The 24664-nt window shown below is 42.3% G+C and overlaps 1 protein-coding gene across 2 annotated transcripts in view; it reads right to left on the bottom strand.

Moving 5' to 3' along the window:
- Window positions 1–22888, bottom strand: part of LOC109511666 (leucine-rich repeat transmembrane neuronal protein 4) — a 49181-nt gene extending 26293 nt beyond the window's left edge. The window contains exons 1-2 of one of the 2 annotated variants that reach the window (XM_019862908.1): window positions 22376–22888; window positions 20398–21938 (exon numbers count right to left, since the gene is read on the bottom strand). In XM_019862908.1, coding sequence (XP_019718467.1) covers window positions 20398–21938; window positions 22376–22406 — 1572 coding nt within the window. In that variant the 5' untranslated portion in view covers window positions 22407–22888. Of the gene's footprint in view, window positions 1–20348; window positions 21939–22375 lie in introns of both variants that reach the window. The other variant, XM_019862909.1, reaches the window with a different exon arrangement.
- Window positions 22889–24664: the final 1776 nt, after the last annotated feature.

Genomic DNA, 24664 nt, shown 5'->3' with positions numbered 1-24664 from the left:
TTTTTTTTTTTTTTTTACAGCGATCATGCTTCCATATGTTTCATATTGTGCTTCTGCATTACTTGCAGCCACACTGTTCCCATTGTCTTGTGCTCCACTGAACAACAAGCAAACACACTTGTCTTAGTCTGCCACAATGACAATAAACATATGTTGTCATCATCCTACATTTTAAATCTCATCCATGTCCAACGACTGGAGCTAATCCCAGTGTGCATTGGGCGGAAAGCTGGGAATCACTGTGGACAGGCACTCAGCCTCTCTCTCACACACACACAGATACACACACACACACACACACACACACACACACACACACACACACACATACAGCAATCTGGAGTCATCACTCCACATAATGTTGTGATTTGTGTGGGTGTGACGCTTATTGTTTATCCAGCCTATGTTTAATATCAACCAGGTATTTACTGTGTGTGTGTGTGTGTGTGTGTGGGAGGGGGGGGGTGTAAACATGTTCAGAAAAACAAGAAAACATGCCACTTAGTATATGTTCAATGTGAAAGCTTTACATAATGAGGTGCCCTTGGAATTTAAAGCAACTGCGTGAAAACGGAAGGCTAAACAATTAGGAACTTGCAAGGATCCGAGCCTCTTGTTTGTTTCATCACAATATTCTCAGAAGTCACAGACAGACAAACAGCCCGTCATTCTCACCGTTGGGTGTGTGTGTGTGTGTGTGTGTGTGTGTGTGTGTATACACACACACACACACACACAGTTTATTGCCTTCATAATCCATCCATGACTGCAAGGTATGATAGCTTGTGTGGGTTCTTCATTCATTAAAATCATTGCTGGAAAACAAGATAACTGTAAAAGAAAAATATATATCGTGCTGAAAGTTGCATGAGGATGACTCAAACACATACTTGTTGTTCATTGTGTGTGTGTGTGTGTGTGTGTGTGTGTGTGGGCAGCCGTGAGATGCAACAACCTCTTGTCAACTCCAAACAACAATGTGGGCTGTCTGTGATGTGTCACTGTTTTTAAATGAGAATAAAAAAAAAAATGATGAAAATGATATAGAGTCTATCTCTACTAAAAAAGATAATAAGTATACTAAAAAATATATGGACATAAATCTGAAACTACTTAAGAGGTTAGTCAGTGCACGAGGCATGGTGCTGAAGAACTGCTTCTTCAACCAGTGCTCTTCTCGCTCAGTCCGTCAATTTAGGCAGACTGTTTTGGAAGTTGTGTTGTACAGTTCCTGTTTTTGGATGACAAGATTGAGCGGTGCTCCTTGAAATCTTCAAAGCTTGCTTTCTTGAAAGAATCCAACCCTGCTTTAAATGTCTTCACGACTTTATCCCCGACTTGCATGGTGAAATCCCTGGTCTTCGTGATTTAGTACTAGTGTTCACCCGTATTTCCTAACAAACTGCCGAGGCCTTCAGAGATCAGTTGATGATCAGTTTACGGAGAGTAAATGACATACCAGTGGACTCGATTTACTAATTGGGTGACTTCTGAAGACTATTGATTGCACTAAATTGTATTTAGGGGTATTGGAGCACATTCGGCTGAATACAAATGCGTGCCATACTTTTCATTTAGTTAAAATTCCGTTCCACTTCACAATTATGTGCTACATTGTGTTGGTCTATTGGATGGACTCAAGTTCAACGGGTATGAATACGTTTTCAAGGCCCTGTATGTTTTTTTTCTCTCTCTCTCTCTCTCTTTCCTCCTCCCTCCCTATACATACACTCCTGTTCCTTATCTTGGGCCTGGTAAAATTTCAGGCAACATTCACTTAATGAGCTCAGGCTCAAAGCTGTAGATGCAGCACTTAATCCTGCCTGTAATCTGCAGCTATAAGGGACCAAATCGCCGCCATTACTGACACGTGGAGCCAAAAGAGATTTATTCTCAGAGCATCAATGTTCATAATGGCATAATCAGGTGGGAAATTCAAAGATTAGTTTTGCACTTCAAAGTCTGGCTGCTATTTCACCATGTTCAAACTGTTGACTCATATAAATAGGGCCAATTATTCCTGCCCTTCATCCTGTTCAACAATTTTGTTGGTGCTATTAAAACGACAAACAAAATAATGACCTTGTAATGGAATTAGTGAGCTGAAAGAGCAATTCGTGAGTGAATAATCTCTCCTTCAGAATCTGCCATTTTACTGAATGGAAGAAAAAAATCCTGATTTACGTGGAAACTGCTTGAAAATGTTCTTCGCTTTACGCATAAACAGACATTACAATTCATACATACAATGAACTCCAATTGGCTTCTTCAAATTCCTATCTGTCAAGTTTTGCGAGGTGGTAGTTGGAGGACCCCAAAAAGCAAGGAGGCAGGAAGGAGCAGGTTGGACTGAACAAAATGTATTGAACAAAAATACAAACAGGACTCAGGAGTATACTGGAAAAACACTAACTCGAAGTACTCAAACAAAGTCCTGGAAATCACAAGGAACCAAAGTAACAAACAAAACTATGACAGGAGCACACGCATGTTCACACTCACAATGACCCAACAAAGATTGACAGAAGTCAGGGAACTAAATACAAGCAAAGTGACGAGATAACGAGAAACACCTGGACAAGACACGAAGGGTTGAGGGAGCTGATTGGCTAAACACAAGGGACCCGGATGACGAGAACAGGTGGCGACAAAAAAAGGGCTCATGAGGGAACAAAAGCAAACGGAAACCAAACAAAAACATAACACTATCATTATTCTTGATGAATCAGAATTTAAATAAAGGACAAATTAATAAAAAGGGAACCAGGATGAATACTCCATTTAGTGCCATGCAGTCACATGACCTCTCTGGTGGTAAATGTAAAGAGCTCTTTGGAAATCAGGATTGACCGTGATCCGAAAAAAAGCATAGAGGTCTTAATCTTGTCAAACACGCATGGGTTGCAGGATCAATACAGTGTACTGATCTCCAATTGATGAGATGTCTCTGCTCCTGTCTCTGAAAGAATCCCCACACTGATACCTCCAAAGAACGCTTTGTGGAATCTTTGCATATTTGTTGGAACACGTCTCGGTTCCATGCATTGTACGTTTCATTCTTGTTTTCGAATTGACGTTTAGCCAAGACGTTTTGCTTTAGCCAAAACAGACCTATCTACCTTACAGAATTGTATTTCCGATGACATCACATGCAGTATGACCTTTGGGACATTCTTCCAGGAAATTCAGTTCGGTACTGTTCAACTTTGACATTTTCAAAGCATTTTGTTGTTATTTATTTTTGGTTTAGTAAACTATATTTGAATCAAATTAAAACACGTTACCATGCCAAAATCAGACAAGTGTGCTCACTTTTGGGGCACTACACATAAAGTCCATCTCTCCATCGTTTCGTGATAACATGCTGTACACGCTTTATTTTCAATTTCAGCTCCCCCATCTATTTTTGTTTTTGACTTATTTTGAAGTTATTTTCCAACAATGGAGGAGAATGGAAAGCTCATTTCCCGGAAGATTGTTTTATCACATTTTTCCCGGTGTGGTCATTTTCAAAGTACCTTTGTGTGATTTTTTTCTGTAAAGCTTCAGTGCTTTAACAGCCATTGTGTTTATGGCCAAAACAAGACAATCAGCAGTTTTCTGACCCCATGCCCATCTACTCTCTTTAACCATATTTGTTTTGTTTTGCTTATTTTTCTACTCAGGAAAAAATACCTAGACGAGGTGGTGATTGGAGAGGTAAAAAAAAAAAAAAGCACTCTGCACTGAAACATAGAGTGGGAGTATGAAGGGAATGGAGAGTTGAAGAGACAAAAGCCTGAAATCTGAGGTCTGTTTAAATTCCGCTCAGTCATTGCACATCTAATTCTGCCTGGATGAGGAGCCTCACATTCTGTAAACACTTTTGTTTTTCTTTTGTGTTAGTCCAAATTTATTTTCATTTCTTAGCCAGCACCGAGCTCAGGCTTCTTATTTGCCTGATGTCTGCTCAGTAAAATCTGGTACGTTCGACATGTTTATTACGGAAACACTTCAATGATCAGCGTGCATTACGCGGCTCCCAGATAGGCTTTCGAGAGAAAAATTGTCCTGAACAAAGGCGTGATGCATTGGTTTGGGCTGAAAAGGTGACATTGGCATCCCGAATGAAAACCGACTTGTTAGTTAATTAGTTGAATTCTGCCTTCCGCCTGCGCACAAAGCATGTCACACCAAATTACACAGCAACAAATAATTCTACATCTCTTCCCCAATCATTTTTTCTTCACACATTGAAATTATGTTGTTGCTGGCAAAACGCCGAGAAATGATTTGATGATGGATTAGGCCAACTGCAAAAAAGAGAGAGAGAGAGAGAGAGAGAGAGAGAGAGAGAGAGAGAGAGAGAGAGAGAGAGAGATTATTAAGGGTGGCCCGTTGGTTGATTGGTTAGCACGTTGGCCTCACAGTGCAGAGGTGCAGGGTTCAATTCCGGCTCCGGCCTTCCTGTGTGGAGTTTGCATGTTTTCCCCGTGCCTGCGTGGGTTTTCTCCAGGTACTCCGGTTTCCTCCCACATTCCAAAAAAATGCATGGCAGGCTGATTGAACACTCAAAATTGTCCCTAGCCGTGAGTGTGAGCGCGGATGGTTGTTCGTCTGTGTGTGCCCTGCAATTGGCTGGCAACCGGTTCAGGGTGTCCCCCGCCTACTGCCCAAAGACAGCATGCCCTGCTGTTACCCAGTAAAAAAAAAAAGTTCCAGAAAACTGCCTCTAACACTCTAGGTGGACTCTCCCAGTCCTCAATTGTTACCCAGTGAAAAAAAAAAATACAAAAATAATTTGTACACTGAAAAGGTACTCTTGTTGGCCAAGTTGAGACTTCACATAAAGAAACTCAAAATTGGATCCAAATAAAACTGTGACCCGTGTTCAGCGGCCACTACAGGTTGACATTTTTTCAGGAATCCTCCGGGTCCCGGAAACCTCACGAGATTCCCACAGGGCGAGAGCAAATTTTACCTTTAACCACAGGATTGGGACGGTACAGGATAGAAAAGTTAAGGGAGCAGACGAGAGTGGGACAAAAAAAAAAAAAACAGAACTCGAAGAGATGCGCAGCCATCTTTCATGTAGCTGACCTCCAGAATGTGAGCGACACGGGAATAGGAGTCATTCTGAATTGGAGAAGGACGGGAGTGGGAGTTGTTTTCACCAGGAGCAGGACAGGACAGGATTATTTTGTTTTTTACTATGATGTGGGCCTGGAACAGGACGGAATTTTTTCTGTGGGACCGCGATGTGACGAGAGTGAAAATCACCCTCGAGGGCACACAAACCACACAGTGGACAGGCAAGTAGAATCAAATGTGTTCGCTGAAATGTCCATTTGTATGCAAAGCGAAGAAGTGTTTGTGTCCATCCAAGATTCATCTGGTTCACCTTTAAGAATTTTTTCAACAACTTCAATGTAACATTTGAAGTCCCATTTGATATTTCCGAATAAAGTCTCGCACCTATTTTCATACTTTGCGATGAGGTCAACTTTTCTTCATTTTAGCCATTCCAGTCGTTGTCAATGTTCACTCACGGATGTCGGTGGAAATCTGTGCTCCTGTGCCCTGTGGCTCACTGCTTGTGCACATATATTTAACTTTACACGGCGCAGTATTTGCAATTACCAACACCGGCAAGCCCATATTAATAAGGAGAGAGAGCACTGGAGAGCAACGGCACTGCTTCAAGCCCCAACGCTGCCATAACTGTGAAGGATTTATTGCCGTTCTGGGCTAACCTTTTACTTCACTCAGTTGTATTTTCTATAGAGGTAAATCATAACAGTCATTATTTTCTGACATGTTTCATATTGAGAAGGTTTAGAACACCCTCTTAATAAATTTAAACAGCCCAATTTCCCTTGTGGGCAAGCACGAGGTGGGCAAAAATTGCCTCAATTGCTAATTAATGAAGCGGTTCAGATCATGGATGGATGGATGGATGTTTATTTACTGACGCACCGTATTAGGGTTTTGCACTGTGAAAATAATTTACCCTGATGAAAATGACGTGTTATTGGTCATACAGTATATATTTTAAGGTATTCTGATTTGAAAAGAATAAGTGAGTAGGACAGGGTTGCTGTGATTTATCCCTCATGACAGATGCATGAAAGGATGTTTCAGCATTCTGGTCTGTTGTCATAAGATATGCGTTATGTCAACTCTTTGCCCAAAGTATCTTGTCAAATTGATTTTAAAGTTTTCTCCCCCAGTTTTCTAGACGAACCCTTCTGAGCTGACAATTGTTGACGTGCTTTCGTGGATGGCCCTTCATCGAAAAGAAAGAAAAATGAGGGCAACCTATATTGATATCAATAAAACTGCTACAATGTTGAATTCTTAAATCTGTTCCGATTGCCATTTTTCTTTGAAAGCAAGAAACTGGCCAACGCAACCACTTGTCATCGAGGTGGAAGAGGAGATGGGCACCGCCTGCGGTAACGAGATCCAGCCTTCTAGCTGTCAGGCTAAAGAAAGCCAGGCTCACCAGGGGGGGGAAAAAGAATATTCTCTGCAAATCTGTCTGTAATTCTTGACCCTTGACCTGCAGACATGTTCTTAAGACACCTGGGAAGTGGAAACTGTTTGCAATTGTTTAGAAACGGTTTAGAATGAATAAAGTCGAATAGGTATCCATGAAAGAAACTGTTCAAACTTCTAATTTAACTCGTCTGTCCGAGCGGTGCCTATTCAAATTGCCATTTTTTTCTGTGATCATCTGTCGTTTTATTTCATACGCCAGTTTGACTTGACACGTCACCTTTTGGGACCTTTGTTCCAACGCGGTTCAAGCAAAATTTGAAGCACTCCCAGTGAAACATACGATGAAAAAGAAAAAAAAAAAAAAAGATCCTTTTTATTAATTTAATTCAAACATGTACATAATTTGTACATGTGGTAAACCGATGTAACTTTCCCATGTTTTCCTCAAAAACAAGTAAATAATGTGTATTAGTTTAACACGTTTTTAATGTTAAAATCTTTTTCTTTTTTTTTTCAGTGTCAGCATATTTACGTGAATGCTACCCGAAATAGTATGTGTATCGGCACCATCACATTACGTCGGTCATCGAGTGCCTCACAGTTCTGAAGTTTGGGATTTGAATCTTGGCTTTTCCATGTGCAGTTTGTATGTTTTCCCCGCAAATGACTTTAAAAATTGGGTTTTAATGTATACTCTGATTTCTGCCTGGATAACTCCTTGGGAACAAAACATCTCGTACTTTTTCTCTTGAGCATTTTTTAAGAGGTGTCTTTTTAATTTTACCTTTGTGACAAGGGACACATGATGGGAGTGTGGAAGCAAGTGCAATTTCAGCAAAGAGCCAGACAGAATTAAGTATTAATAAGTAGTTCACATTAGACTATTGCTGTTCTTTTTTTCAATCTGCAGCGAGTAGAATCCTGTCGTTGTTTAATCCTGTTTTCGCACTGAATTATTCTACAATTTAAGAAATGCCGAAAGTCAAACTTAATTGGTTCAGTGATCACCGTTGACTTCTATGCTTCTTTTTTTGTTTGTTTGTTTTTTTTTTTGCAGCGCTTGTTCTCATCAAGACGGCGGGTAAGCTGGAGCCTTTCCCAGTTGACTTTGGGCAACAAAACAGGTACACCGCGGACTGGTCACCAGCCAAAGGCGGCAGACAGATTGACAAACAACCATTCACACGTCCCTTCACATCTTTCACAGTCTTTTGAGACGTGCATGTCAAAACATTTGTCTGTCTTTGTTATCTGTCTTGTTCATTCACTGACACATAATGAAAACTTCTTTCTGAAAACCGTCATTGGAGTCGACAATACAACTCTATGGTAGACACATTTGCAATTCTCACTCTCTTCGGATGCAGTGAGGTGTAATACTTCAACACTTCATTTTCTTCCTTTAGAATCGCCGCATTGGCTGAACGGGCCTCAAGAGGCTAAACAACAGCAGCTCTGCCGCACTAACGTCATAATTAAATCAATCAAATGGTTATGAAGTCATGAGGAAGAAACAACAGGAAGTGCTTCAAGGTGAGTTGAAATATGAATGTGGAGTGTGAACAAAACAATTTTATGCGGATTATTTTTAGGTTGCATTATTCATTCTGTGTGTGAAGCCAAACTTTTCGTTCAGTGGCAGATAAGATGTCAAATCCCATTTAAGATGAAGAATCAGTGAATGACTGAGTAGGAACATTATCAGGGGGAATCCAGGTCATGCGATTGCTGACTGATAAGTGTGCTGCGACAGCACGACACGTGATATGCGATGCACATTTTTGGCATACACACATTACGGCGAAAAATCCTTTTTCTTTGGGGAGATAACGTCTTGGCCTTCATTTACTGGGGAAAAATGCAACCTTTAATACTCTTACTCGGTGCATGCCAGGTGTGATTACCCAGCATCAGCGCATCCGCTTGGACCGCAGTTTGTGATTTCCGCCATTTGCCTGAATGCATTTCAACAGCTGCCAGAAGGAGAAGTGAGCCGGTCGCATTCGAAGACAACAGCGGCGCGTGAGCCACACGCGCCCTGGCTCACTTCGCCACGTATCAAGGCGGCGAATTGCATTACACTCGATTGAGGCCCCTGTCAGTGGACACATTGGTTTCACTGCCTCTTCTATAATGCATTTCTCTTTTAAGACGGATCGTTGAATTGCGTTGTAAAGCTGTGAGCCAATCTTTCAGCGTGCCTGACACCAAAACTAGATGTGCTCCCCCGAAGTTATTGTACACTGGAAATGTTTCAGCGGATGAGACATTGGAGCTTTAACAGTAAAGCCGGGCGACATAATGTGCTACAAAGCCACAGAGTTCAACATGTCTTGTCCTATGGGCAAGTAGTTTCGCTCATTGTCTGCTCATTTGTTTTTGACTGATGCCCTTTGATGAGCAACAGGGAGCACGCTGAATGACATCAGAGCACATAAAATATTCGTGGAAGGAGGTGGTTAAATGTGTGTCCTAACACATTTGCGCTCCTGTCAGGGATGTGGTCAGACATGCAACCTCGTAAAGCTGAATGTGAACCAATGGGGCCTAAAGTAACATCTACAACAGGGGTGCCCAAACTTTTTGGACCGAAGGTCCACTTTTCGAACAACCAATCTCCCGCGATCGACCCGTTACCGCGCACGCACATACACACGCACGCCATGATGAGCGACAGCCTGACACGGAGGCATGCGACGCACATTTGCAGCCTGTTAACTATCAGAGCTCACGCGTACCGTTTAAAGTGCTTCCCTCAGCCCTCTCGATTCCTATTCTTTGCCGGTGCCCTCGGTGAATTGTACACGAAACAAACTATGAATGAGAATAATGATAACGACAAAAGATATAGCGCAACAGCTCTGATCACTTCCAGTGACGCAGGTCACGCACCACCGTATGTTAAAGATTTAGCTGCTTTATTATATGGTTTTGTTTTTTTTTTTTTCATACTTTTGTGAAAATGAGACTGGTAGGGTGATTAGGGTGCAGTGTACATTAACACAAAAAATATATATATTATTAACATGCACAAAGACACACAAATGCCTGTTTGTTTTTTTCTCCTCTACAGCCCTCGCGATCCACTTGGGACCAGTCTGCGATCTACCGGTCGATCGTGATTGACGTAATGGGCACCCCTGATCTACACCAACACAATATCACTAAAATAAGAGATGGATCAAAAACATGCCTTTGCAAAGAGTAGACAATTATCCAGTATTGTCATACTGAGAGTGATTTCTAATATTTTGACTGTGACTGATTGCAATACTGTATGAGAAAGACTTGCCTACTTGGCAGGCAAGTTGCATATTTGAAGCTCTACACCGCTGCAAAGTCCAACTACAATACAATTAGGGTCTTGCTACTGCTGACATCTTACATGAGGTATCCCTTAGCTTTAACTATGACACGTTGTAAATTGTGAAAAAGTTTGACCTTATCTCTCAACTATTTTGGTCCCATTGCAGCGTACAGTGTTCGACTTAGATAAATTCACTCCAACTGATCTGTATGATGGTGGCAGTAGCTCATGTCGAGAGACTCTTGGGCTTTGGAGTTGGCTGTATGAGTCCTGCAGCTGACAAATATAAAAATGGCAACTAGTTGTGGAGACTTGCAAGACTGCACTTGTTGAGGTTCCCTTGAGAAAAATACTGTCTCCGGCCCTCAGCTCAAGGGGCGCAGCAGAAGTGTTTCTGAATTAAATTTAGCCTTGAGGGATTATAATGTGTATGTTATTCTCCTTTTTAAGAAAAAGAACACCTTGAGTTTCCTTATCTTGATCGGCTCCATTCCAGTGGAAACAGGATGAGGGCAAACAGAAAACAAAAAAGGATGGTCGGATGATTTGTCAACGTGCTCTCCGACAGAAAAATGTTTTGAACAAGTTTCATGTCATTTGTCATCATGTTGCCAAAAATTAGTAGGCAACGGGGGGGCTAAGATGCTAACTTTGCAAAGGAAAGGTACTTATGTAAGTTGAGGACTGGATATCTCTCAAAATGGCGGTGACTCATTCGCAATTCTATTGCACTGGACTAGGTTTCTTTGTTAATGAATCGAAGCAAAGCATAAGCTACACAATATGAAACTGATTTGCTTTGATTTTTTTAAATTGTAGATGATTGCAGTGTTTCCTGCAGATAAGAGGCGATCAGAAAACATTGTTGTTGTTCTGCCGGCAACTCAAGACTCTTGATGTTTAATTTGAGGAATGCTCCATAACACCCCCCATCATCCAGCTGATTATTGAAATCCTCTATTTTCAGTGCCTGGAGTGTCAGATTTTCATTATCAGAAAATTGGTGTCAGCTGATTCACCGGTGCCTTCGCAGTGTGGCCTTGAAAACTTTGCACCACACTGACGACAGACTCACATGATTTGTTTAGAACGGACAGCTTAATTTGATCTTGGCTTTAAGTGAAGGACTAGGTAATCGCCTAATATCAATTGCTTTGCGGAGTTAATGATGTTGTCAATCAGTGCTGACCTCAATTTCAAACGGCGGTTTGGAGGTTAACAAAGCAATGACTTTCATTCTTTTCTCCTTTGCAGCAAAACGCGTCCTCGGTGATCCACCCGCGACAATCATTTGGCTGTTCGAGTGAGTCATGATCGATCAGAGACACCGACGGCATCACATTGTACGAACGGTGTAAACAAGCGCATCTAACCTGCAGCGAAAGACGACACATTTATCATCGGAAACATGGAGTAACTTTATTTGTTTACAAGAGTCAGATGTAGTGTTGAGTTAGTTCCAACATCATTATAGGAATCCTAGTTGAAGCATGAGTGAAGCTTGTGCTTGCGAAAGAGTCCTGCATTCATTTGAACGAGTCACTGTACCTTCACTGTAGATTGCAGACTCTCACTTTGCTAAACATATTCCACCTCCTCAGGAAAAGAAGATATCGCGCCTCCGAAAGAAATGTCTGACATTAGTCTGAATCATACACGTCTCAAGAGTGGGTTTGTTTTGGTGAGAGAGCTCAGTTCACACACAGCCATGCACGTACGTGAGCTGGTGACGTCTGATTACTGCTAATGACTCCCTCTGCAACATTTTTAATCAAAGGCTCATCATTCTGTCCTGTGTCTGTGTATTCAAGACATTTCTTGTTTTATTTTTGGGTTTTTTTTGGAGCCAGTAAACGCCAGATGTGTTGATTTGAACAGTATTTAAAAATGGGAATAAATGGTAAACAGGCCAAATGTGGTGTTCATAATATTGGGCCTGCTGACACGATAAGCTGTAAACTACAGTCGTTCTCATACAAATGGATTCAAATCTGCATTGAAGAAAGAAAACACATTTTCATAGTTTTATATGTTTCTTTCCTTGAGCAACGGCCCCTGTGGAACAAAACATTTTGTACAGGTGTCTTTTTTTTTTATATCACCGCATGAAAAGAGACACGAGACAGGAACAAAAGGAGGCAATTTTAGACTCAAAGATGCTCATGAAAGTTAAAACCATTCACTTTTTTGTTTGTTTGTTTGCGAGAGAGAGCGAGAGAGAGACATTCAACTGGATCACTGCCATTTTTTTTCATTCAGCGCAGAAAGTCCGGAAGTCAGACAACTTGCTCATTTTTGTTTTGTTTGTGGTACAACAATAGATTTAACTACACAATCGACTAATATTCAAAGTCTGAAAGCTATATTAACAACTATGCACCAATTTCAAATCTCAAAATGTTTGGGGTCAATGTCAGAATGTATTACGGGTACTTTGTTATTATTATTATTATTATTATTATTATTATTGGCCGCACCACTGGAAGAGCCTGCCAGAGGGCATCAGACCACAGACTGTTGATATTGTATTTTTAAAAGGAGGCTCCAGCCACACTTATTTAGTTTAGCCTTTACGTGATATTTTATCTGTCCCCTTAACTATTCATGGGACTATTTATCTAAGTAGTATTCCTTTTTAGCTAGTCGCTGATTAATTCATTTCTCAGTCATTCATTTGTTTCTCTTTAACTGGCTCTCTTATTTTACTTCTTTTTTTTATTTTTTTTTTTTTTACCTAATTTTGTCTGAATGACTGTGGTGTAATGCAATTTGGGTGAATTTGATTGAGGTGCTGACAGATTCTAAGCTCCTACAATATGTGGGGTAGATGTATTTCATTCATAAATATGACAACAGCGTGCATCGAACCCTGTGAGTCATATTAGGAATCAATTGAACACATTATTATGACCATCATCTTCATTCGATCCTTGGCCACGGCACAACTATGGGAGGTGGGGGGGCGTCACACATGAACAAACGATCAGTCCCCAAGTGCCCACTGCAAAGCAGTGATCTGTGATCTCTTTATATCATCTGCTCGTGGCAATTTGCCGGCCGTTCCTTATAAACGTATTGGCATGCATCGATTTCTTGAATGGACTCCAGCGACTAAGTTCTGCTTCCGCGATGTAGACTGTCCACGAAAATAGGGCCCGTTGTCTCAGGACCTTTCTGACAATGTCAAGATTCAACATGTGGCGGCAAACTCTTGGACCACCTGCCTAAAAATATTGGGTGCGTTACTTCTCACTACACAGGCATGAGCAATTACAGTAATTTGAGTTTGTTGCTCAGACTGATTTTTTTGTTGTTGTTGAAACTCATGGACTTTTGTTTTTATGTGTAGTTAAAGCCTGCCCTTGCTGTAAACAGCAAGGAGCTTGTTTGCAAAAGCAGTCAGAGTTGTCTAGTTAGTTTTTTATTTATTCCACCCCTCTAGCAACAAGTTCTAAAAAAGCAACTAGGGAGGTTTGTTCTTGCTGAGACACAGACATGAGTGGACTCATTTTCGCATGGTTTTGCGTATGACAAGAAAGGAGCCAGTTGAAGGCAAACTATCAAAGACAAGATGCCCATTTACAGGTTGGAAACTCATGCCTCAAGGTTTCAGAGCTTTTTTGGTTTCAGGTGAAATAAAGCAAATCCCAGAAGGGCCAAAAAGCACATTTTGTCTTTGTGTCTATCATTGGCTTTTTGGAAAAATCATTTAAAATTAGAAAATAAAATTTTTGTGAGACAAAAAAAATGTGTTATTTCAAGAAAATATTACTGAGCCCTAGTTCAAGGACACATACACATTTCCTTTTCCCTCAAAGGGTTTTCCACACGAGCAAAATGAACTTTGATTTCCCAAGTCATGAGCATGCCTGTCTCACGTGCATTTTTGCAGGGGCGAAGTACAAGCTGTTGTCTTGGCAAGTCAAAGCACAACATTGCAAAGGCTGATCTTTGTTTCTTATTCCTGACACTTTAAATCATCGACAGCTTCCATCTCATGCCCAACGAACAAACAGCAAACAAATACTCGGCCAATATAACGTGCACACAGCTGCACAATGTGTTCCAGGCAAACACTACCTCCATCCACAGGAGACAATAATGTTTTATATACCCAAAAGAAGGACAGGGGTTGCTACAGTTATGCCCAAGTTTCGTGGAGTGTCCCTGAAATCCCCAACCCAAGCTTTGGGGCAGGAAGAAAATAAAATATTAGAATTATATTAGAGTTTGCTCCCTGTTCATTATGAGGTCACATAAAAACGCGCGCGCACTCACACTCACACGCACGCACACATAAAGTCACGCTTGAGATGTCTGCAAAATTGCAATGTCAAATAGCAAGTTTCATTTGCATGGGCTGACATAGTGCTAGGATGAATTGAGTGACTGGTAAATGGCTACTTTGACAAATGGAACTATCCATTGTTCTGAAAGCAGAACTCGCACTTGTCAAGTTTTAATGAAGAAGGCAAAATGTAGCAGCGCATGCATTAGCCTGCATCGTTTTTTTTAAATGCAAGTAATGGCTGCAATTATTGTATTACAAGTTCTCTTCAGAACTGGGATCTCAGACCTCATGGAGTCCCAAATAATTCAAAGCTCACCAAACCGTTAAAAAGGAAAGCATGTTGAGCCTTGTTCTGTCTGACTGTCTCACTGTTTATTTTGTCACAGCCTTAATATTTCACTGCACATGGCCCTGAAATCTTGGTGAAGGAAATTTGTGTTTGATTTAAAGTCAGACAGTCTTCACATTAATCTCTTTGGTATACATGGGCTGCTCAATAAAAAAATTAAAAGAAGTCCACTTCAGATGTTCGGAAGTAGAGGTGGCAAACTCATTTTTGTCGCGGGCCAGATTTTAGTTAGCGTTTCACTTGGAGGGCCCTTATGACTGAAACCATATAACGAAGTCAATAATAAACTATTGTTTAAGTTACTATCATGAGGGGTTTAGTAACAAGGAAATGCTTAGAATATATTCATTCATTCATTTACTATCCGAAACGCTTATCCTCATGAGGGTCGCAGGTGTGCTGGAGCCCATCCCAGCTGTGTTCGGGCAGTCGGCGGGGGACACCCTGAACTGGTTACCAGCCAATTGCAGGGCACACAGAGACGAACAACTGCACAATCTCAGTTACATCTCAGCAGAATGCATGTATGATGCTTTACACAATTTTTTTTTTTTTTGCCTAATAAGACAAATAAATATAATAATAAATAGAATTGTTGTGAAGAATGAGCTGTAATTTTAGTGCCCTTGATATTAACTTACCTTGGTTCTTTTCTTTTGCTCAATTTCTTCTATAGCTGCGGTGATATCAATGTTCAGTTGCCGCGCATGTCCCGACCTTGAGCGTATAAAGATATTCTTCCCAGCAGCATTATTTTTAAGCTTTGCAACTTCAACCACTTGTACAAAAATGTAATTAATAAAAAATAATAAAAATTATTTAAGAAGACAACTTTAAAAGTATTCAAGCAGCTTAATCAAATGAAAATCATAATCCAAAAACATACAGTTTACAGCACCCCGTTCTGGTGTATTCATAAAAATCACAACTTCATATAGGATGGACAAAGTTGGTCCGATTTGTGGAACGAAACTGAAAGATCCGCGGGCACGAGTAAGTGTCAACTTCTGCCGGCAAATCACACGTTATTTCCACCATCCTTCATATTAATTAATCAGTGTGAAAATTTCTTTACTTTTGAGACTGTGGGCTCTACCAACCTCCGGCTCGCCACCTCTGGCAATGACCAGAAGAGCTGTCAGAAAGCTGCGCATGTGAAAGTGCAAATAATATCCTAAATGCTCAAAAAGTGGCGCGGGGGGGGGGGGGGGGGGGGGTGGAGGACCCCGAAAAGCAGGCAGGAGGGAGGAGCAGGGAGGGTGAACTTGACAAACTGTATACAAACAAAATACTGAGAAAACTAAATCCAGAACAAACCAAGAATCCAAAGTAACAAAAACCCATGCCAGAAGCAAAACTCTAACAGGAACAGAGTCAGCAACAGAACCAATGACAGCAATAGTGACAGCTACAATGACCCGACACCGAGTGGTCGGGCCGGGAGTCCTTTTAACAGAAAACCTACTAATGACATGATGACCAACAGGTGTGCCACTGTAGGAGGAGCCCTACAGAGCCACCTGTTGATCCCAAACAAATCAACCGTGACAAAGTGTCCCTTAAAAAAAAAAAACGTATAATCTTTTCAGGCTGCACAGAGGGGGAACATTTTCCATTTTCCTTCCATCTTCAGATCCTCTTCTTTTTTCATGGCTAAGCTTTCCAATAATTTTGTTCACAGCGGTGCCAATACTTTCATGTCCCCTGACATTAACCCTTTCATGCACCCTGTAACCTGATAACACGATAAGCTGTCCACTGTAGTAACCGCTGTCACTGAAAGGGTTATTTATTGTTGAACAGGCTATGCTCATTTGGCTAATGCTTGCTATATATTCCAAAGTCTACAAACACCTCGCTGGCTGAGATAAAGGTACTTTTCTCGATATCATCTGCGCTACCTCCGCAGGGGTTGATCTGTGGGTGGACGTCAACTAGATGCGCCTGCTGTGCGAGCGCGTCAGTAGATGTGCCACAGCAAGACTGCGGATCTCCGCGCGTTCAAAGTGTTGATCAGATTCAACATTGTTCAAGTTGAGCTTTCAGTGTGCGGGGGCCAGCCTGCTGGTGGAAATCCATCGCGATGCTTAAGTGAAAATGCTGGTCAGGCCATGGGGAAAAATGTAACAGGCTTTGAATTCATTAGATATAGTTTCCTCTCCAGCTATGCGTTTGCTATGCGGGGAAAAAAAACAACAAAGAATAGGAGGATTGCTTGTGACTTTCATCCATCTTGACACTCTGCGCGCCATTGAGTTCCTGTGAAAAGCCACCTTCATCGCTTTTATTGTGACACAGCCCTTGAATGGACTTTTCATGGTGTCATACAACACGGTGTTCTGATACAAGTCACAATGGCCAGTAAACAGGAAGATCATAGGAATCAGAAGGTGTAACCGGATAATGTAACATTATCTGTGAACGTGTAATTCCAACACAAAACCTGACCATGTTAAGACAGCCTCTTTCTGTTCTGTGTGTTGCTGCATTTCCAATAGTTGGAGCCAAACATGGCGCTAGGAGAAAAAAAAAATCCCATTACATCTTTAACAGCTTGGGTTGCTCCCTTAAGCTGTAGAGGGCAAGGAATAACAAAGCTGAGGGAAGTCGCAGCTCCTTACCTCTGATGGGCTATTAGTTATTCTCGTGAGCAGGAGCCCCATTAGGTCTGCCATTTAATGTTCCCATGCCACAGTCACACATGAAAGGTGCAAGATTGAAAAGCCGGCCATTGTACCTAGAGCATCCCTTGTATTTGAGAAATGTTTTGCCACATATATCTGACAAAGGGCTGACTTAGCTGCTTGTGTGCCTATGTCTCACCTGTCATATTAATGGAAATCACATTGGCCGGATAAAGAAAGGGATGGTAGAACTTCGCTGGATTTACTTTGCACGTCTTAGTACGGGTTTACAATGTACTTTCATGTGACCCACATCCTATATCACTGTTTAAATCCACATACACACCCAAAAGGCAGATAATGCACGACAAAGCGGTACAGAAGTCGCTTATGCTTCAAGCAACAGCAACATAGCAACACACAAACATGACAGTCAAACCACTGAAGTTGAACACAATACGTTCCTGAATGATGATCGACTGACGATTGCTTAGAAATTCAAATTTGTTTATCACACACAAGCGTCATACTTGCATAAATTAGTGTTTAACTTTAATAAAGGCACAATGTGTTGGTGATAGACGTTCGTCTCCTTTTTTAACACTCTTACTTGTCACAAAAGAGTAAAGAGGAAGGTAATCACAAACTTTGTCAACAAGTACTGAAATGCATGGTCCCACTGGACAAAAATACTCTATTGGGACAATGTTGGAGATTCCAACATTGTCAGCCTATTGTACTTCTGCTCACTTCACGTTCTTTGGGCCAATCCTCACGGCATCCCACATTTGCATAAAAATCAGGGCAGTACGGAGCGCACACCTGAGTACGCCATCCTCGGAAACAGAAATTACGCTTGCCGGAGATTGTGCATGACATTGGCATGTAAACTGTAATATCTCCCCTTTCGGATGATGTAGTCGATGGTGTGTGATGTGTACAATTGGAGACAGCCTTGCACTTTCCGACCGTCTGTGCGTGTGTGTGGGAAACCCGCCACAATAGTGACGGGATGCTATAAAAATCTTATCTTGAAATGATTATAATCCATTCAATGAACTGATTTCTCCAACGATTCAGAGGGATTGTCTGACACTGGTGTCATACAGTTTATCTGAATTAATTACCATGAGGTCCACCACACGTATCCACAGAGCGCCTGTCTGTCTGTGCCTCGATTAAATACACTAAAATGGCATTAGACAACCTGCGCTGCAAAATAGATCACCTTTTAACCCATCTAAAGTTTTGTCAACTTTTTGTCATCAAATTGCAAAATGCGCGGAGAGGGCGCGGCAGGAACACCCACTGAGGCGTAGCATGTCTACCAAATTCACAAACACATGACAAAACCATTGTCCCGCTTCGAAAATGACTATGTGAGCATTTTTACACTGAGTGTAGTTTCCTTTCCATCGTCAAATTATCAGGTGCGTCAGTGGTGAGGCTGCTTTGGGCGCCGGCACCAGACAGGTGCAATACAGGCCCAAACAAACGAGACTAGACCTGTGCTGGCACGAAAATGAAGTTACAGTAATTTTCACACTGAGCGATTTGGGTGCCAGTCTTCCAAAAATGTGTTCAAACACTTCTGTTGGAGGAAAAATACACATAGCAATGCTCATTGAAGTGAGCTCACGTAAGATATGCTGAAGATTTTTGTTAAATCATACATGGCAGTGAAGCCTCCCCCCCACCTCCCAAAAAAAGTTGAATTCAAAAAATAAACACAGCACATGCCCAGTCATTTGATGCTTGCTGAGCTAAAGTGTTCAGTTAGCTGTCCAAAGTTGGAGGCATCTGGATCAAATTTTGAATTGAATGACATAAGAGGTATTCTTAATTTTTGACTGTTTCTTCCCTCAGCAGACTTCAAAGGCATATAATCTCAACTTTATTCAACCTTTCACCATTGTTTTCATTATCCATCCATTATCTGAAACAGTCGACTCTGCGCTGCCCTGTTTTCATTATTTAATGGGCAATGCAGCTCCCATTTTATCTGTGTACTATAGGTATTAAAGGGTTTTTTTTTAAACCACATCTGTCGTTTTTGTAGCTATCTGTGCCTTGTGTGTACGATCTGCTGATGTTTTAATTCTGAAAGCATCCAATTATTTTTTTTTTCTGAACTGGACTTCAAAAAAACATTCCACATCTTCAATAAACTCACCCTCATGGCATTATGGTTTATAGGATCCAATGTACCGTATACTGTTACTGTTTACTGAATACGTTGTTAAAGTGTTTGGAATGAGGCTTGTGGTCCCGCCAATGCTCAGCCAAGATCCTATTGACATCAATCATCCCCCGTACAGCAGCTCTAAATCACGCTCAACTCAATGATAATAAGCAGCAGGACAAAAGAAGAAAGATGTGTGGTACATGCAGAAAAAGGCTACATATGCAAAAAAAAAAAAAAAAAGTACCTAATTAAACAACAGATTGATCTGTGCTTCCCGCCAAGGCTTTCAGTCTCACTCTCTTGGCGCCAGATAGTGTTTTAAAGTCACTCACATGAAAGAGCCCGACTTTAGTCCCCACTCTACGCTTTGAGTGAAAAGTTTTAGTCTGCACAGGGTACATGATTGCATCTATGAGTTAATTTATCAAGGAAACAGGTTTGGTAACTATACACAATTGGCTCTTCATTCGACCGTAAGCTGTATGTGTTGCAGCCTGCACTGACTGAACTTAGTAAATCTCACCAAAGAGCAATGTAATAAGGAACTGAATGCTCAAGGCATTACTGGAGAATGGAATCTATGCTGCCAATAAATGTGACTATATTTATGATGGTTGCCACTTTGGACTTACGAAGATATGCAACACGACAGAAAACATATATCGGGATTTACACGATAGGTGTGTTTGCCACCAAGGTAGCAAACACACAGGATAGCAGAGGGCCACCTGCACAGTGACTTGAACTCATCCATTTCTATTATGGGCATTTGGGGGACAGCAGCCATTTATGAATAAATAACACACTGGCTGACAAGATCAAGATCTATCAATTGCCTGTGTTATGTCAAAAATAAAAGATTATGCTGCTTTGTGCATAATTCATTTTGCGTGCGGCCCAGGAAGCGGAGCTGCCACTTGGATTGCTTCTAATGGGAATGACAGTACATTTTAGCAATAAAAGAGCATGGCTCAGAACAGCAGCTCTGAAGAATTTTCAAGCATTGCAAAGCAAATCACAGTGCACTGACCTTTACTTCCTTATCCCAAAACAGACAAGGGCAGGGGGATGGGGTGATCGTGTTTGTCTCCACAGATTGTTTGAAAATTTACCTCTCATGCCTCGCAGTGGAAATGGATTTTTGGAGGGCAACGGTCATACCTCGCATTCCCTGGAGCCTGAGATGGTGTATGTGTAAGGTCCTGTCCCATTAACCAGCACATCCATTGTCTCGGAGTGTGAAGGCTTGTAGTCCACGTAATACTCTTGCAGTGGCGAATTAAAGGAGCGCTCAGTCTCCCGAGCCTTTTTCTGCCGCTTTTTAACCGTGGAGCGTTGCTGAAGCTGCTTGATGCTGCTGGGATAGCGCTTCCACGAAACATAGATAACAAGTAGGATTATAGCCACGGACAGGAGGAGGGCCACAGTACCCGCGATGATCTTATGGAAGGACACGTACTCAGAGTCTGGTAAAGGGATGGTAGGAGAGGCCTGCGAAGGAGTAGGAGAGACTGTCCTGTTGTCCGCCAGCTTCTTGTCCACTTCGGGCCGTGTGGGAAGGGGAAGCGGTTCTGTTTGAAATGCAGAGGTGAGAGGCGCCCTTGTTGAGGTAATGGGGCTTGGCGTTACTGTGCAAATGTTGTAAGTCTCCACCACGTCGGTGACTTTTTCTCCTTGTGCCTCCTTAGGGCCCGTGCAAATCATAGTGGACTCCTTGTTTCCCTTGAAAGCCTTGAGCCAGTCCACTAGGGGGCATATGTTGGGGTTACAGTGCCACAGATTACCAGCCAGACTGACGGTGGTGAGGGAGATCCAAGTCTCGACAGTCTGTTGAGACACATTGTTCAGTTTGTTGGAGTCCAAGTTGAGGGTCTGGAGGTTGGGCAGGCATTGAAACGTGCTGGGGTCCAACATCTGGAGCTCGTTTCCGGACAGGTCTAGCTTTTGCAGGGAAGTCCACATCCATGACAGGCCCTGGGTCAGCAGTTTGATGCGGTTCCATTGCAAATAAAGTGCCCTCAGATTAGTCAGGCGGGGGAAATGAGCAAAGTTGATCTTGGAAAACTGGTTGTGTTCCAAATGCAGCTCGACCAGCTTAAAGAGTCCAGCGAAGGCGTTACGCGTGAGGCTCCTTAGCCTGTTGTAGCCAATATCTAAGAATTCCAGGTTGCGACAGTCAAGGAAGACTCGCATTGGGACAGTTTTTAAAGAATTTGACCTCAAGTGCAAACTGAGTAGCTTCCGTAGGCCCACAAATTGATTGGGTTGGAGTACCTGCAGTTTATTGTAGGAAAGGTCAAGATTTCGCAAGTTGGGAACGTCATGGAAAGTGTTGTTCTTGAGCAGGGTGATCTTATTGGAGCTGAGAATTAGTTCTTTAAGTCTGCGTATGCCGTGGAACGCTTGGCCATCCACGGAACCGATGTAGTTGTGATCGAGGTACAGCCAAACCAGTTGACCGAGGCCTGCAAACTGGTGGGCTCTCAGGTTCATCAGGCTGTTGTACCGCAGCGACAGGCCCTGCGTTCCCACTGACACATTGCTCGGCACATCACGGAAAGCATTGGATTCGCAGTAGATTATTTTGCCGTCGCATCTGCAACTCTGCGGGCAGGGACGCTCACGCATGGGGTTCGGAGCAGCCAGCAGCCAGACAGGCACCACCGCTATGAATACAAGCCATCTGCAAAGCACAGGAAGTCCTGCACACACACACACACACACACACACACACACACACACACACACACAAAGAGACTGTTAAGGAGAAACCACACTTCAAAACGTGAAAGGGCACATAAAACAAACAGAAAGTAACATATATTAATTTCATTTAAATCAAAGTGTCTGATTAATGTACTGGCTACCGCGGTGTTTTTCTCACTGTAGAGGCAAATTGTCTTTCTTGAGCAAGAAAAACGATTGGTGATTAAAACAGGAAAAAAGCATCAGGTAATCTGTCAAATGGCCGATGAGGGACAAACCTCAGCATCCAACTCAAGGCAGCTATTAGAAGCCTCGAGGGGTGCAAAGAAAACAACAGCATCACTGGTTGAGGTGAAGTTCAAATCAAAAGGATTATTTAAAATGAACATTTAGAAAAATGTCATAAGTAGCTTGCAAGGACAAGCGCACATACCCATACTTGCGCGGTGTCGGCTCCTCCTCATGTTACAGCTTTCTGTTGCATGCGTCCCAGCTCCACATGTTCCACGAAGCCGGCCAAATAGTGGAGCACGGACTCACAACGCTTGTTTCGCACCGGGTGGCAAACGCGCACTTTTGCGTATGCAGACGCACACCTGTCAGAGACGACAGCGTCTCCAGAAAAAGTGGGACTTTACTTTGCTACGTTACCGCAAAGGATGATCAGGATGTTGCCCACTCGTGACGAGCACCTTGCAGAGCCCTTGGAGCGGTAAAGCCCGAAGCCTCGCCTGGGCACGGGCGAGAAGATGGTTAAACATCCGGCGGCCAATTGTTGAATCGGGTTTAATTGGGTAGCACAAGACGAATTGATGACAGAGCGCGTGAAAAATAATGCGGTGGGAGAAAGTGTGGTCCGAGACCGACAAGTTGAAGGGATCCGCATCCAGCGTCAAGATGCAGTCTGGCGCGGATCAGAGCCGATGACCGTGTCATCAAGAATGAATCAGTTGAGTAGCAACAGGAATTGTGTCGGCGGAGATCCCGGCGGAACAAACGCCTGCATCTTTTTTTGGCCCTCAAGTGCCCCCTGCTGGTCACTCGTCATTTGCAACACATGAGATGTCTTGATTGATTCCTAACTGACTCTCCGGCTATTGAAAGCGGTTTGAGCCGAATTTTGCTGTACTGTATTCTTGTTATCCAGCTTCAGGTCCACTAACGGGTATATTGTTTGTCCTCACTAGTCAGTCTCTTTAGCATACTAGTACAACGACGATGTCTTAATAGTGGTGTTTTTTGTTTTGTTTTGCCACCATTATGTGACATTTCTCCACGCTAGTAGCAAAAATAGCAAAAAATAGTGTTACAACTCATTACTGGTGATGCAGAGCGTTACTGGTAGGGTTCAGGAGGCCACTAGAGTGTGACACATACCCTTCTTGTGGGCCAAGTACTGTTGTAGTGCTGTACAGTCGATGACTACTAAGTATTGATTGCATACAAGTAGGTCAGAAGTGTCACAAGTAGTGTAGGTCAGACACAACGAAATGTAGAGCAACAGATTAACTCAGATATGTGCGAATCTGAGTTTAGGATCACATGAACACCACAACTTAATAACTGTCCGCTTTGCAAAATACGAAACACCTGTAGCTAACCTGCACACCTTTTCAATCATGCATTATTGAAAAAAATGAATCAATCCATTTTATCGAACGGAGGTTACTCAGTTATTGTAGGATTTTTTAAAAAAAGAGTTTTACGAAAAACACACACACACACACACACACATACATCACAGTGTATTGTTCCCTGCTGACAGTAAATTTGAGCATGCGTGAACAAAGGTTACAGCGAAGGCCTCATAATGGGGTTTTAGTCTGGGTCAAAGTTATCACTTCTAATGGCTCCCTCTGCCTCCATATTTAGTGGCAAACATAATTGCCAGCAATGAACATTGATGAACATTTATGCTCAAACTGCCTATGGTCAGTGGAAACAAAAATTAAAGTGATGTATGTAACACATCAGAGTGGCAGCCACTGATTTGATTTCCACTGCTGAACACGAAGGCTCAGTAATTACACACACAAACCAACAGTATGATCAAACAACAAAGATTGATTTCAGTGCAACTTCTCAGTCACTCCAATTTATTGTTGACAATACCACCGTGTACAGGGTAGCATCACTTCAGATTTTCCCTGTTAGAATCCAGAATATAGTATATAATTTTTGTAATGCGGGAGAAAACCTGGAAAAAAAACCCATGGAAACACGGCGAGAACATGTAAACTCCACACGGGAAGGCCAAAGCCGGATTCGAACCCTGCACCTCTGCACTGTGAGGCGGATGTGCTAACAGTCGCCTACCATGCTGCCTCTCTTTAAAAACAATCAGTTAACATTCAATGATAATGGTGCAAATGTTAATGTGTTTTTAGGTACGTGGTCCTCTCTTCCATCACTGGCACTCTCTGTGGTGGCAAAACAAACAGAAACAATTAACAGAAGGAAATATGAAATGCGGCGGCCCGTCGGTTGAGTGATGAGCACGTCGACCTCACAGTGCAGAGGTACCGGGTTCAATTCCAGCTCTGGCCTCCCTGTGTGGAGTTTGCATGTTCTCCCCGTGCTTGTGTGGGTTTTCTCGGGGTCCTCCGGTTTCCTCCCACATCCCAAAAACATGCATGGCAGCCTGATGGAACACTCAAAAATTGTCCCTACGTGTGAATCTGAGCATGGATGGTTGTTCATCTATGTGTGCCCTACGATCGGC

This window comes from Hippocampus comes, unplaced genomic scaffold (genome assembly GCF_001891065.2).
Source record: "Hippocampus comes isolate QL1 unplaced genomic scaffold, H_comes_QL1_v1.1 scaffold147, whole genome shotgun sequence".
Lineage (NCBI taxonomy): Eukaryota > Metazoa > Chordata > Actinopteri > Syngnathiformes > Syngnathidae > Hippocampus > Hippocampus comes.
This window is presented reverse-complemented; position numbering and strand designations above follow the sequence as displayed.